Here is a 15,587-nt window from a genome sequence, read left to right as displayed (position 1 = left end):
ATAGGGGAGCCCAGTCGCCCTGTTCCTCTCCACGACTGTCTTCACCTCATCCAGGGAGCCGTAGTTCCAGCGGCTGAGCTGGAAACCCAGGTTCCAGTAGGAAGGGAAATATGGCAGCCCCACGAACTGCAGGTGGAGAGCAGAAGCACCACACACCATCAGTGGACACTGCATGTGTCACCTCAGCCCCCATCTCCCTGCCCACACTCTCAAATCAATAGTGCAGAGGAAGCTTGAGTGTGTGGAAGGAGCAGCCCACTCCCAAAGGCAATGGTTTTCTCAGCTTCTTTTAAATCTAAGATAAATAAATATACCCAAAGGCAATAGCTTTCTAGGCTTTTGTAAAGCTAAGATATGTAAATATTTCTGGGCAATGCCCAATTTTTAAAGTGCTGCTGAAACCTGAGCAGATCTGAGGGAGAGCAAAAGACACCTATGATGCCTCTTGAACACAAACCCATGACATACCTGCAAGCATATTTTGTACTCTATCCTAACAGCACATCACAGGAGTTTGTCCTTAGAGCAAGAGGGACCCCCACCAAGAAAGCTTAAGTCATTCCTTCTCTAGCTCCACTGACCACTGTGTAAATCAATGAAGACACAGAGACTGGTGAATTTAGCAGCTGCTGCATGGCTGCTGCTCCAGAATCTCCAGCAAAAGTAGAGCTAAAGTTTCAGCTGCCTGTAAGAGGTCAGCTAAGCACAGCTACAGCTCATCTTAACTGCAGCTAGTTGTCAGTTATGGCAGCAGTCAGGTCCAGGATGCACTAACAGTTATAGATAGTCAAATATATTAAATATCTGCAGTTCATAGATAAGGTGGTGCAGACACACAGCCATAGGTAAAGGTGGAAAGAACAGCCTACCACAAAAAACCCAAGCACATTCTTTTTGATCAGTGCATAACTCCTCTAGGTAAAGGCACCTGTAGGTACTCCTGCACCACTTCCTCTGGCGTGTTCCCCAAGAAGATGTAGAAGTCAAGGATCCCACCAATGGTTCTGTAGGTCACTGCTGGAGCAGGCTGCACCACAAACTCTGCCAAACAGAATTGATTATTAGAAAATTAATTTTGGAACCATCCACACAGTACAAACAGCCAAGGAACTCAAAGCCATTAGCTGCACTTGCAATGAAAGGGAAATGCATTCAGGTAACTCTTTGGCATGGCCCTATTTCCATTCCTTTACGCTCTACAGAGAAGGCAACAGGAGCAAACCCAGTGGCTCAACCTTTCATCTTCACCTTTCAGCACAGCTTCCCAGCCTCCAGAGCTGTGAGGAGCTCTGTACAGCAGACTCATCTGCATGCTCATCTAAAGAGACTAAAGGGCATTTACTTGCAGGTGTTATTCACTGCAAATTGAGGCTTTGGTCCCAGTGCCATGGTCTAGTCATGAGGTCTGTGGTGACAAGTTGGGGTCGATGATCCTCGAGGTCTCTTCCAACCTTAGTGATACTGTGATGCTGTGAGACTGTGTCCTGCACATCTGCACAGGCTTTGGATGAGGTTCTGACCATCAGGCTGCCAGCACAACCTTCATATTATAGAATCATAGAAAAGTCCAGGCTGGAAGGGAGCTCCAAAGCTCATCCAGTCCAACCCCCTGCAGTCAGCAGGGACATCCCAACTAGATCAGGTTGCCCAGAGCCCTTCCAACCTCACCTTGGATATCTCCAGGGAAGGGGCCTCAACCACCTCCCTGGGCAATCTGTGTTCCCTGTGTGCTGCTTACTGCTTGTGTTGTGCATGCAAAACACTGTATTTTTAACCCCAGGCCAACACATCATTTAGAAAGATTTAACTGCAATGCCCAGAGCTAGAGAGAAAGCTTTTCTTACCCATGGCATTGCTGTTCATTAGGAAAACACCAAAGGAGGCTCCAGTGCTGTCTTCCAAACACAGGAAGAAAGTTTGAACTCCATATAAATTATGCATTGCCTTGAACGATACAAAACAAAAAGCAGTAGTAAACTCTGATAAGAGGAACTGCCCTGGGATACTTCAAAACACATCACAGGTGGACCTTCAAAGTTCACAAAGTAGAGCAAACCACAAAACCAGAAATCCTGACAACTTCCCCCGCTGGTTTCCCTTTCCTGGCATTCTACTTCTTGATGAGAACCTTTTCCACTAACTGCAAAGTTACAGGTCACAGAATCAAGCAGATGTGATGGATCTCCAGGCAAGACTGCATTTACTGCAGCGCTGTTCCTGAAGCACACCAAGTGAACGGCAGAGCCTGAAGGGTGCTTTCATCACCTCTCAGCATCGCTTAGATCTTACATCTGATCTACATGTCTATGAATCCTGCAAGGGGATCATTGCAATGTCTAATCTGTGGGAACAGCAGAGTGCCTTGCTGCTTTTTTGTGTCCTTCCTAATGCTTTTATTCCGTTTTTGTTAGCAACAAAAGCCTTGAAGATGTTGATAATTGCTGTAATCATTGTGCTTCTCCCCTGGCAAAAGAAAAACTCGGAACAAATTAACCAGAACTCAGCACAAATTAACCAGAAACAGAACCTGAGCAACTTGAAACTAGCTTAGTTTGGTTCTGCTTTAGTCTTGACTAGTTTAATCGAATGAGTCTACACTCAACAGAGCTATTCAGGCAAGCATTATCTTTAAACTAGAGAAGATAGTGAGAAGGTGGCCCAAGGTAAGGAATACAAATGCCAAATGATTCATTAATGGCATGGAATGGTCTCACCCTCTGATTTCTGTTAGCAGAGCTCCTGTTGCAGCCAAACACTGATGTGACGTCTCACAGGCAAAGCAATGCATTGCTGCTTTGGGGAGGCTGAGGTCATAGGGACAAGCAGTCTCACAATTACCAAAATTGGGTGCCACAGAAACTGTTTCATAAAGAGGGAGTGACACAAGCTGTAGAAACAAATAACCACTGCCAGACAGGGTTAAGTCTGCAGGGAGACAGCTGCTCAGGAGGACTTCTCCATCACTTGCTGAACCAGAAGGATGCGAGCTGCAGAAGCGTAGTGTCTTCTGCACCAAGTGCTGCATGCAGCAGGGCAGCAGGGCAGCTTGGTGGTGGTGTGAGCAGGAGAAGCTGGAGGCTCTCAGCTATTAATGTTTAGCAACAGTTTCTCAACTGCACAGCCACACAAAAATCAAAATATTTGCTCAAAGTGACTCCTCAGGGGAGGTTCATCAGCTTTCAGCAGGCACATGCAGTGCCTGACGAGCCCCTGGGGGAACTTTCAGTGGAGATTATTAATGTGCCTGCTGCATCACAGGCTGGGATTAGAGAAGTCCTCTGCAACAAGGAAGTGTAGCAAAGGCAGTCCTTACTCCAGAGGGGCCAATGTCCCTGCTGAACATGGGCCAGGTCTTCCAGTTGACGTCGTGCCGGTACTGCTTGTGGACGTGCTCCCCCACGCCATAGATGTTGCTGCTTGGCAGTTTGATCGACAGCTGTAGGAACTGGTCAGAGTACTGCAGAGGCCCTATGGTAGTGTCAAACCTGATGAAACCATGTGAAAAGGAAAAGCAGGAATGTGACCAAGGATGTTTGCAATGACTGCTCTTACCCCCTCTGGCTGGAGCTGGGCAGCAGGGTCAGGGCTCCACCCAGAGAGCTGAAGGTGGGAGGCTGCAGGGCTGGGACACAGCAGCCCTTGCACTGAGGATGAGATGAGCAGCATCCATGTGTCCTACAAAAACCCTTCTATTGTCAGGGCTACATTTGCAGTCCCCTCTTCCACCAAAGCTTCCCACCCTGCATCTGTTGTGCTGAATCCTGAATCCACTCTCTGTGGCCACTCACAGGAATGGGGCAGATGGGAAACTTCTGTGGGTGGACAGCAAGGCAAAAATAACCCAACTCCATCAGCCTGCAAAGCCATTGCAGCTTCTGCTTGCCAGGGAAACTGAACAGGACTCACTCTTGAGCCCTGCTGGACCAGTCCCCACAGGGAGAGGCAGACAGTGGCTTTGTGACAGCTCTCCAATAAACTGAGCAGAGAAGGGTGCAGATCCAAGTGCCAGGGTGGCAAACAAAGACACAGGGCATTGGTGACTGCTGATGCTGCACAAGCAGCAACACAACCAGAGGGGTTTGACCTTGCTACAATTTTAATATGCTCAGTTACTTTTCCTTCTTTTCTTAAAGCTAAAAATACTAACACTTGAGGGTGGCTTCAAAGGTAAATTCTTGACTGTTTTATTTCTGTCCAGTTTTAATGATTCCAAGGAGACTCTCTTGCCCATCTGCTCACAAACTGTACCCAAACTGAGTTTTTCTGGGGAGGAGAGTCTGCATTTCCAATGGAACTATGCAGCCCTTCTTGCAAAAGGTGAACCTGAAATCAGATCTCTAAGCCTTTTGTGGGGCTCAAGTGAAGACAGCACACTCATCTGCTATAAACCAAGGCAGACAGGATCTGTCCCTGAGGGGCTGCCCTTACCCCATGACAACCACAGCTTTCTGTATGACACTCAGAGTCCACAGGCACTGCATTTTCTGTCTTTAGAGACAGAAAATGAAACCACTCCTACCAAATTCAACAGGAGCCTAAGGAAAAGAGAGCCAAGCTCTTCCAACAGGCTTCTGCTGGAGTGGCTTTGCTATTCCCCCTCCATATACCTCTGGAATCAGTCATGCACCTCTGAAAACCAAGCCCACCCTTTGTGCTCTGCAGAATTGCAAATCAATCATTCTAGAGGATTCTGAGCAAGAAAAAGCTACTAAAAGCACAAAAATAATCACTAATGGAGTCCTGTTGAAGTGCTGACAATCCAGCTGGCCCAGCACACTGATGGGCAATCATCTTTGCACTGACTTAATAAGTGTGTTCATCCTGACACTCCCTCCTCCTAGTGGGCCTTCAAGCCATGCCATTAGTTTTAGAGGTCTGCTTTATTTATTATTTTGAGAACCTGAGAGGGATGAAAGCATTCAAGGTACAAGTCCATCAAACATTAGACTTGCATCAAGACCTAAGAAGATTATCAGTGGCTTCCACCAGCTGTTCTCATGCATCGTGGGTCTAAAGGGCAACCTGGTTTTGGTGATTCAGGGCTTTAGCAGTCTCTGACAAATAAAAGATGCCATGAGGAATGAATGTTCCCCTTCTATTTGAAAGCATAATCATAGAATCACAGAATCACAGAAGGGCTGGGTCAGAAGGGAGCTCCAAAGCTCATCCAGTCCAACCCCCCCTCAGTCAGCAGGGACATCCCCAACTAAATCAGGTTGCCCAGAGCCCTGTCTAGCCTCATCTTGAATATCTCCAGGGATGGGATCTCAACCACCTCCCTGGGCAACCTGTTCCAGCATTCCACCAACCTACTGCTGCAGAACTTGTTCCTCACATCCAATCTCAATCTACTCTGCTCTAGTTTGAAGCCATTGCCCCTGGTCCTGTCCCTGCAGGCCTTTGCAAACAGCCTCTCTCCATCCCTCTTGTAGGCCCTTCAGGTACTGTCAGATTTCTATTAGGTCTTCCTGGAGCCTTCTCTTCTCCAGGCTGAGCACCCCCAGCTCCCTCCACCTGTCCTAGTAGCAGAGCTGCTCTCTCTGCTTGTGTGGCCCAGCAGTGACATCCCTGTCGTTCAGGAAGAGCACCAAGGTTACTTACAGCACTCTGTTGTTGCTTGCTCTGGTCACCACGATGCCAAAGGGATTTGGCTTCACCTCTACTCTGTAGTTTAAATTGGAGGCCTTGGATCCAGTGAAAGATTTCACATGTTCGTGAGGGACCTCAAATCTTTGTGCGTTAGGATCAGTGATCTGCATGGGTTTAAACAGCAGAAGTGGTCAACTTCTAAATCCTTGTGTTTGACCCAAACATTTCAGAATTTTAGATCAGAGTCTAGATGGACATTTTAGATTTTCCAGCATTAACACACACTTCTGACTTAGCATAATCCTACCCCATCCCAGTCTCCTCTTCTGCCTCCATTGTTCTTCACTTCCAACTTGTATCACTCCTTTCCAGCCATTTCCCTCATAAGTCTCAGCCCTGTGTTTCCCTGCTCCAGCAGGAGCCCACGAGGAATGTCTCACAGAAGAAACCTTGCTCAAGCCCAAACACATCAGTATCTCCCATTCATGGCATGGAAAACACAAAGCCCCTGGAAGGTCTGTCCAAATTACTGAGAGACCAGAGAACCATTTCTGTTGGGAACGACCTCTGAGAGTCCAACCATTGACCCAGCACCACCATAGCCACTAAACCATGTCCCCAAGTGCCAGGTCTATGCACTTTTGAGCACCCCCAGGGATGGTGACTCCACCACCTCCCTGGGCAGCCTGTTCCAATACCTCATTGCTCTCACAGGAAAGACATTTTTCCTGACCTCCAACCTAAACCTTCCCTGGCACAATTTCAGGCCATGTCCTCTTGTTCTTGATACTATGGACTAATGCCCACCTAGCTCCAACCTCCTTTCAGGTAGCTGCAGAGATGTCTCACCTCACCCTCCTCTTGTTCAGACTAAACATATATGTCCAGGCCATAAATAAAAACCAACTAAATAAACTTTCCCCCTAAGCCCCCAGACGTTCCTATGGTGAGGGTAAAGTGCAGATTGAAAAGCTGAGGTCTCAGCCATTTGTTCAGGCAGCAATCACACTCTGCTCTAAAGGCTCAGCTCATCAACCCGGGGCATTGCAACAGCAGGGAGGACAAAGCAAAGAGGAGTCCAGCACTTCAGTGGGAGTCACAATGGGGTTTAATCCATCCCTCCTGAGCTCATTGCACTGCACCAGCCAGCCCCAAATCCCCCACAGAAGGGGGCCTTAGGAGACATGGGCTAAAGGCCTGACCTTGAAGTGGAAGCGGTTGGCTGTCTGGTACTCAGCTGTCAGGAGGACGGTCTCAATGTCCTTTCCAAAGAGGGAAGGTGATGGCAGCCTTGTTAGTGTGTTCTCAAACCCTTTGGAGAAACCACAGGTGGTTACTGTGTTCAGACACCAGCACCTGCAGCAGCTGTGGAGCTCAGCCTGCAGCTTACCTGCCTCAGTGGATCTCTCTTCCCCATCCACTTTGTACCCAGAGTTGGATGGGAAATAACACCAGGGCACGTTGACATCGCTCTGGGGGCTCCAGCAGCAGCCACGCTGGGTGCAGGTTCTCTGAGTCAATGACAGGAGCAGCACAAATGAGCTGGGGTTACACAAATCCTCTCTGCTGCAGCAATGCAAATGCACACAGAGTGACCCCCACCATCAGAACTCTTCATAGCCTCTGCAGGCAGGCCCAGAGCTGCTGAGCAAATTCAGTGGCACAGGATACAGAGACACAGAATCACAGAATGATGGAGAGTGGAAGGGACCTCTGGAGATCACCCAGTCCAGCCCCCCTGCCAGAGCAGGTTGCACAGGACAGCATCCAGGTGGGTTTAGGATGACTCCAGAAATGGGGATTGCACCAGCTCTCTGTGCAGCCTGCTCCAGGGCTCTATCACCCTTTACTTTGGTAAAGAGGTTCCTCCTCATGCACATGAAGTAGAAAAGGTATTTTCTGCATTCAGACCAGAAGTTTGCTCATTAGATAGCAAATCTCTCCTAAACCCACAAGATCCACAGCAAAATGCACATTTAAACAGAATTATTTGAGCAATGGACCTGTGACAGGTGAGGTGTAGTCTGACCAAAAGCCACACACTGCAGAGGGACTGAAAGTTATAGCTGGCTTAACAGCTGGTCAACATCTGGTTAAACATCTGTGCATGCATCATTGATCACCTTGAGTACACTTTAATGTTGTTTCCCAGTATCAGGCATCTTCAGATTGCTTCTGCAGGCCCTCGAGTTGGGATGCAGTAACTTTTTAACCCTGTGGTTTGAAGCACATCCCAGAGGAGTGGCACCAGCCTTCACACTAGCCTTGGAGTAGGCTCATAAGCTACAGTACCTTTGCTTGGCTCTTAGAGATAACTTCCACACGTGCTGCCTGAGCTTTATCTCTGCAGATAAGCTTTGGGTACCACACCACTAAGTTTCCACACATGTTCTCACATTACAACTCCAGCTTAGTGCAAAGGGCAGCACTAATGCAAGTTTCACTTAGGGCAAAGGGCAGCATCCAGAGGTGATCTCAGGTGTCCAAATCCAATGGGCAGACCTTCAAGATCTTTCTCTCCACCTGAACACTGGCAGAAGTGGTGTCTGCCTTCACCTGACTGTGCTCAGATGGGTTTGGTTTGTGCCATACTTATTCACACAGGTGGACATTGACCTAAATCTCTCTTGCTGCTGTCCCTAGAGACATTTTTGGGGGGCTAATAGAGCCCAACTTGGTCGTTGCAGAGCAAATGCTTTTCCAGGGCAAAGGTAAAGCCAGATACATCCCAGAAATCATGGGAGTGCTGAAACAAAGCACAAAGGGAACTCACAGAGCCACTGGCTTGGGAAGTCTTAGTGCCTTTATTTGGCAGTGAATGCACAGAGCGCTGAAATCTCTGCAGAACCACCCCAGGTAAAACCCAGCTTCACCACACAGATGAGTGTGGCCTCTGCCACATCCAAAGAAGTCTGCTGTCACTTTAGCAGGATCCAAGAAAAAACATGGTTGGAAGGGAGAGACAGTGACTTATTCCCTCCCACATGGATCCCCAAATCTGTGGAAAATCCCATGCTCACTTTCCACCTTCCCACCTCCTTATTTCCCACTGTACAAGCTAATGCAGAGTAAATCAGAAGCACCAAGTCCATCCAAGATTGTCCAGGCCACAGCTTTGCTCCCTTACTCCCTTCCTTTACCCAAAGGGGAATATCCCAAACACCTGAGAACAGAATCTCCTTCCTCTTATCCCTTCCTAGGCCAGTGAGTATCCCCTGCAAGGCAGCAGAGCTTGAGCAGCAGATGTTCCCACAGCCTGGCAGCTCAGGCAGCTGCTTCCCCAGCTTCATAAACTTGCTTTTCTTTTTCCCCAGCAACTTCTCATGAACACTTGTTGACTGTGTTTAGCAGGTATTTCACAGTCCACTGACATCCTTTTAGCTAGATCTTTTTCTAGTGTGTTTTGGTGGCCTGTTGGGCCTGCTGCATAAGGAATTCAATACTAAAGTGCAAGGTCATTTATGCCTGACACAGGGAAAGGAGCAGAGTTCATGCACAGCCACCAGAGAAGCTGTTGTAAAAGCTATCACTTAGGATAAATAAAGGTGCAAGATGATCATAGCCTCTGAGCTATAAACTCAGCATCGTAGATACCAACGACCAATAAAGCCACAGAGAAAGTCCAAACTCACTTAGAAGTAACTCTGGCTATGAGGAAAGAGTTTACACTGGGATATGGCCTGGGATGGCTCCTGAGCACCCAGGACAAACACAGCAGCTTTCTGTAGGTGCTGCTGAGCTAAACCATGCAAACAAATACCTGCCAGCAGGATATTTGGTTTAAAAACCAAACCACGTGAAGCAAAACAAAGACAGCAACACAGCCTTCCCTCGAGCCTTCAGAGGTATCACTACAGCAAAGGACTACTCAAGCTCTGCTCATGGTAGTTCCTTTCTCACTGATGCCTTCTCCTTGTCTAATCAGAATTTGTGGCAGCTTCCCCCAGCAGGGACTAGTTAATAACTATCTGCTTCCCTTCAGCACGTCTGCCTGTCTCACCCCTGAGAGCAGTTAATAACTGTCTATTTGCTTCCCAGACTTCCATCCTCTGCAATCCCACTCATTTTCTGGCTTCACCCAGGACATCTTCAGTGAAGGCAGAAATCCAGACAGACACTAACCTGCTATACAAGCTTAGGCAAATCGTCATTTTCCCGACTGCTGGCAGTTCTGAGCCACTACGGAAGAGTTCTGTTATTGGAAGCAGCTACCTGTAGTGTGACAGCTCTGCTGGTGCTGTGCTACAATAACCTAAGGAAGGAGGACCAAAATCCTCCCAGGAGAAAATCCAGACAGGAGTGAATGGACACGCTTGGCTGGGGCTCTGGCTTGTGTCGGCTGTGCACCCAGCAGCTGCCATCAGCCCACAGGGTGAGGAGACATTTATCTCTTGTCTCCACTAAGGGCAGAACAGATCCAGGAATCATTTCTTTCATATCCAGTTCCAGGGCATATTCAACCTTGCATCTGGCCCTATGGGTTGAAGCTTCCCCCCAGCATTACCTTTGCCAGAGCAGCTCAGTCAGGAGCAAATGAAGCTGCATTTACAAGCAAGAGCTACACTCCCCGGTGGAAGGCAGTGAATGTGTACAAAACACCCAGGAGTCACAACCTTATGCAGGTATTTGCAACGAGCAAACCACACAACCCCCCTGGGCAGAGGCCAGGGAAGCTGTGCCGCTGCCCCTACCCCCAATCCCCCTACCCCCTGTCCCAGGAGAGAAAAGGAGCAGAGAGAAAGCAGTGAGTTAGACTCAACTGAACAGCTCAGCCCAGGCCAGCCCACAAGCAGGTTGATCTCTCCCGAGCAAGCAAGCAGAGAAGAGACCAGAAAAGAGAAGGAATGGTGTTGGTACAGCCAATCTGGTAGCAGGCATTTCCCCAGTGAGTCTCAAAATCTGTAACTAAATTTTAAAGGCGTAGCCTCAACCCACCACACCCTACTTTAATCCAAATAATCTGACTGAATTCATTCTGCCATCAGTGATGCTAAAATCAAAGACAGACTTGCAGCAGGGCTTACAGTTGCAGCCAGAGCAAAACCGCATGATGAGTGCACAGTAATGTGGGGTGACTGCTTCAAAGGCAGCAATTAAAGTCATTTGCATGCCTGCTCCTACCATGGTGTGCTTGCTCCTGGAGGGGTGAAGGAAGTGAAAGAGCAGGCTGCAATGTGAGCCTCCCCTAACCTGCTAACCAGCAGCACTTTGTTGAACTGCATATCAGAACCAACCCTGTGGCAGGACAGAAGCTTTACCGGCTGTTAGTTCTGGAATTGGACTGGGAATTTCCTCAGAGACTGAGGCAGACAGCTAATAATTTTTGGTACCTCTGTGGATGACATAAACACCACACATCAGAATATATTAATTATTTTCCCTCCTAACCTGCCCCCCTAAACCACAGAAAGATGGCAGGCAGCCCTCAGCTTCCCTTGGAAATTGAGAGCATCCATCGTAGAGATGACAACTAACAGTGACAATAAACAACAACAGCCTTCTGAGACCAACAAATACACAAATGTTCTGCATGTGAGAGCACTGAAAAATGAAGATGATTTACAGGGACCTGCTGGAGAGAGTCCAACAAAGAGCTATGAGGATGATTAAGGGACTTGAACATCTTTGCTGTGAAGAAATACTGAGAGACCTGCAGCTGGAGAGGAGAAGGCTGAGAGGGCTGATCAATATCTACCAGTATCTGTGGGCTGGGGGTCAGGGTGAAGGGGCCAGGCTCTTTTGGGTGGTGCCCAGTGACAGGACAAGAAACACCAGGAGCAAGCTGGAACCCAGGAGGTGCCACCTGAACATGAGGAGACACTTCTGTGTGGTGAGGGTGGGAGAGCCCTGGAGCAGGCTGCCCAGAGAGGTTGTGGAGTCTCTTTCTCCAGAGATTTTCCAGCCCACATCTGGATGTGTTCTCCAGCCCTGGGAGATGATGCTCTGGCAGGGGGGTTGGACTGGATGATCTCTGGAGGTCCCTTCAAACCCCTAACCTTCTGTGATTCTGTGACCCTTTTCACTGTGAATTTTAACTCACAGCTTCTTAAGTCAAAAAGTGATTTCTAAACTCTCCCAGATAATAGACATCACAACCAATAAAGGCAGATTCTGAGATTCAGATTGGCTCTGAAGGGAAACTGTGTCCATGTCTCTTACAAAGGTCTTGCCCACCTGCTATTGCTGACCTACCTTACACCCTGCTACTTGACTGTTAGACAAAAAAAAACTGCTCAAAGTTGATAAAAGTCAAGAGTGTGTTTTTTTTAGCTGCTGGATGTCTGACTAATGTTGTTTCCACCTATCCCAGGACAAACCTTCTGGAGAGTACCTTGGCAGTGATCTTTAACCTTTGACAGCAAAGTGCTACAATGGCTGGAATCATACAATCCTAGGATGGTTCAGTTTGAAAGGAACCCCAGAGCTCATCTGCTCCAAGCTCCCTGCCATGGACAGGGACACCTCTCAGCTCCACTCAGCTGCTCAAGGCCTCAGCCAGCCTGGCCTTCAACACCCCCAGCAAGGAGGCAGCCACAGCCTCCCTGGGCAGCCTGGGCCACACTCTCACCACCCTCCCAAGCAACAACTTCTGCCTCAGCTCCACTCTAACCCTGCTCTATAGGCACTGCTGCTCTGCCTCAGCTTCAAACCATTCCCCCTTGGCCTGTCTCTGGACCCCTTCAGCAAAAGTCTCTCTGCAGCCTTCCTGCAGGATGCCTTCAGGTCCTGAGGTCCCCCTGGAGCCTTCTCCTCTGCAGGCTGCACAGCCCCAGCTCCCTGCCTGTCAGTGGGTTGAAATGAGTTACATATGGGTTTGCTTCCCTGGAAAGTGTTCAGGCAATCAGAGATGAAAAGAGGTTAAGATCACAACAGATTTAGCAGAGAGCAGTTCATTTTCTGTAATGAAGCAAGAGGCTCTGTGAGCTAATTAGTTCTAGAATATTTCCAGACCTTTGTAGCTATTTGATCTGGGATGCAGTCAATCCTCTGTGCTACTGCAACTGCTGGGCATCGTGGTGTAAACACTGTTAGGGGAGGAAATGAACAGGTGATCAGCAGGGTTTCCAAGCAGTAGGAATAACTTGGCTACCTCTTACCTCAGTAGCTGCTTCTGCTGCCTGCTTCTCACCATCAGGAAACTCTAACCATGAGTGTGAACTTTAAGCTGATTTCACCTTTGAAAAACCGCAGACAGCTATTTGAGATCAAGGTAGGAGAGCTTCCCTTGAAAGCTTATGAAGAGATGGGTGACACTGATAGTTTTATTTCTGAAGGTATTGATCTGGTTTTCAGTAAGCCCTGCAACTCACTGTGCAGTGCCTCTTATGAAAATGCATCTCAAATGCAAATTGGAAGGACTTTCATTTCTCTGCAGTGGTATTGTGCTGCTGCTCCCCCTGAAATTCTGCTCTCCCACAGGAGCTGGAATTGCAGCTCCACTAGAATGCTCCATTAGATATTATGTTTGTCACGCCAAATTTGAGGCGACCTCTTGGCAACTTCAGCTGACAAAAGGCTGCCTGGTGGTGGGTTTCAGTTTCTCCCAGCAATGGATAACTTCCATTACAGGTATTCTGGAACACTGTATGTTTAGAATGAGAGCTGTGACATGGAGCAACCCTGTCCCGTGCTGAGAGACTGTGCTAGGTTACACCCATCCTGGATGGGGGCAGGAGGACAAAAGAAACTTGATCTAGGTGGGCTGAGGAAGACTTGTTTTCACCCGCCCAGGAGGAGGGGTCCCCTGGGTCAAAAGTGGTCTATTGCACTCCCCCTTCCTGTCCAGCAAGCCTATCAAAAGGAGGACATTTACTGTTCTTGCCCTCTTCTCCTGCTTCACCTGCTCTGCTCGAAAGAACAGCAGCTGCTGCTTGCTGCTGCTGCTGCTTGCTGCTGCTGCTTGCTGCTGCTTGCTGCTGCTGCTGCTTGCTGCTGCTGCTTGCTGCTGCTTGCTGCTGCTGCTGCTTGCTGCTGCTGCTTGCTGCTGCTTGCTGCTGCTTGCTGCTGCTGCTTGCTGCACTGACCATGTGCTTGGGCCCGGCTCTCCAGGCTGCGTCCACACTTTCTAAAGGACTGAATCCACTTACATCCAGGGAAGAGCAAGGCCATCCCGGCTTGGGTTTGTGTATTTTCCTATTTACCCTTATCCCTCACCCTTGTGAACCCTCCCTGGTATTGCTGTATATATATTTTGTTAAAAAATTTATTTCTCCTACTTACAAACTGATTCCAGACAACTTCTTTCATAAAGTCACCTCCTCCCCTTTTCCCTACTCCTATTTTGACTTTTTCCCCCCCTTTTCTTACTAGGGAAAGGGCAAGGGGTTAGGCGGGGGAGGAATCTTAATCTGTTCTCATTAGAGCTTTTAAACTCCAGTTAAGGCTCAAACCAGCACAGAGACACACAGAAGCTTGCCTGTTTGCATTACCTGCAACGCAGGCACTGTCCCTTTTCGCTCAGGCAGGCTCCTGCTCATCTTGAGGCTGATGCAAATATTTCCTGCTTGGGCACTTCTAGTAAAACACCAAAATGTTTGTTGTGTCTTATTGACTATCTTTGTTGTACTGCCAAGCTCCCAGCTCGTTGCTTCAGTGCTCAGGTGTAAAAGGAATTACTCACACAGAGTAGAACTGTGTTCAAAGCAGGGTGCCATGCACAGCACCGCTGCTAGACAAGTGGTTTGCAACATGCCAGTGCAGGAGCAGGATCAGTGCATGCTGTTAAGGTTCCACACCAGGGGGCTGCTCCTACACAGTCTCTCTGATCTCTGATCATTTCCTTCTTTTTTTTCAGTTGTGTGTTCTTCGTACTCAAACCCATTGCCATCGTGCCAGCTCTGTGCCTATTGAAAGTCCAGCCTTGGGAGAAAGGCTTCTGTGATAAAAGTCTTTTTCACAACAATAAACTCTGAGTCATGCTGTTTGCTACGCTCATCATTGGTAACTGCACTCATCTTATCTGCAGGAAGGCTTGGGCACGATTCATTTGGGTACTGATAAGAACACCACAGTCACGTGGAGGGGCAGGGCTTTACGGCACTGGGTTTGCTTTCTTAGGGCACTTCTCACCTGAACATCCATGCTCCTGACAAGTCTGAATCAGACAGGTGGTGCCAACAGCTAGCTCTGTGGCACTCGGAATACTTCCAAGCAAGCAGAGGTGAGCAGTTCCCACTCAGGGTTTTTGCTCTGGTCCCACAGCAGTGCTGGGGAGTCCTTACCTCTAGGTTTGACTCCGGATTGTCCTGATGCCAAGAAGCCGATGAGGATGCAGGCTATGACCGTCACCAGGCAGAGGATGGCGATCAGGGTGATTTCTAGCCCACTGAACTTTCTTTTGGCCATCTAGACCAGGAGAAACACCATTGGTCAAAGGAAAACACAAGTAACTGCTGTGAAAACTCCACAAATTACATTGCTAATTCAGTCACCAAAATCTGTAACTTATTCAGGCTTCAGGCCATGTTCCCCGGACCCAGGGTTTAAATAATGACTCCTCAATGACTGTGCATGAAATTTCCTGCTTAGGGAGATTCACATGGTGCAGGTTGTTGCATTATTGCACCAGCAGGCAGTTGCTGAGGAATGTATTTTGTTCCTTGCAAACCATATTTACAGATAAAAAAGAACTTTCTCCTGAGATTAGTGATGGATTTTCTCATGGTACTGAAGCTCTGGAGGGACAAAAGAAAATAAGAAAGCAAAACCAACCCAAAATCTCCTTTTCCCCCTTCTTTTTCATTTGTATCTTTTTAAGTTTTCTTTCCTTCTTCAGAACAAACACCAGCTGTATCCTGGTTTATCACAGAGTCAGACAATCACAGGACACAAGGATTGAAGTGACCTTGAGGATCATCTGTCCCAAACTCCCATTGGCTTCTGTGAGTGAGCAGATGCTAACATCTGGTATGGAAGATCTCAGCACCATCACAAACTTCAGTCCACTTAACCAATATAAAGGAAGATGTTCATTTGATACAAACATTCTTGACAAAAGC

The 15,587-nt window shown here is 48.1% G+C and overlaps 1 protein-coding gene across 1 annotated transcript in view; it reads right to left on the bottom strand.

The window, feature by feature from the left end:
* The window catches only part of SI (sucrase-isomaltase), a 35,765-nt gene extending 20,831 nt beyond the window's left edge, over positions 1–14,934 (bottom strand). The window contains 9 exon segments of the mRNA XM_054175532.1: positions 1–126; positions 929–1,041; positions 1,845–1,944; positions 3,314–3,485; positions 5,602–5,753; positions 6,792–6,901; positions 6,980–7,100; positions 12,541–12,614; positions 14,811–14,934. Coding sequence (XP_054031507.1) covers positions 1–126; positions 929–1,041; positions 1,845–1,944; positions 3,314–3,485; positions 5,602–5,753; positions 6,792–6,901; positions 6,980–7,100; positions 12,541–12,614; positions 14,811–14,934 — 1,092 coding nt within the window.
* Between the last annotated feature and the right edge of the window lie 653 nt (positions 14,935–15,587).

The sequence above is a fragment of the Dryobates pubescens genome, chromosome 32, assembly GCF_014839835.1.
Source record: "Dryobates pubescens isolate bDryPub1 chromosome 32, bDryPub1.pri, whole genome shotgun sequence".
Classification (NCBI taxonomy): domain Eukaryota; kingdom Metazoa; phylum Chordata; class Aves; order Piciformes; family Picidae; genus Dryobates; species Dryobates pubescens.
Note: the sequence above shows the minus strand (reverse complement) of the source record. Positions and strands in the feature narration are given on the sequence as shown.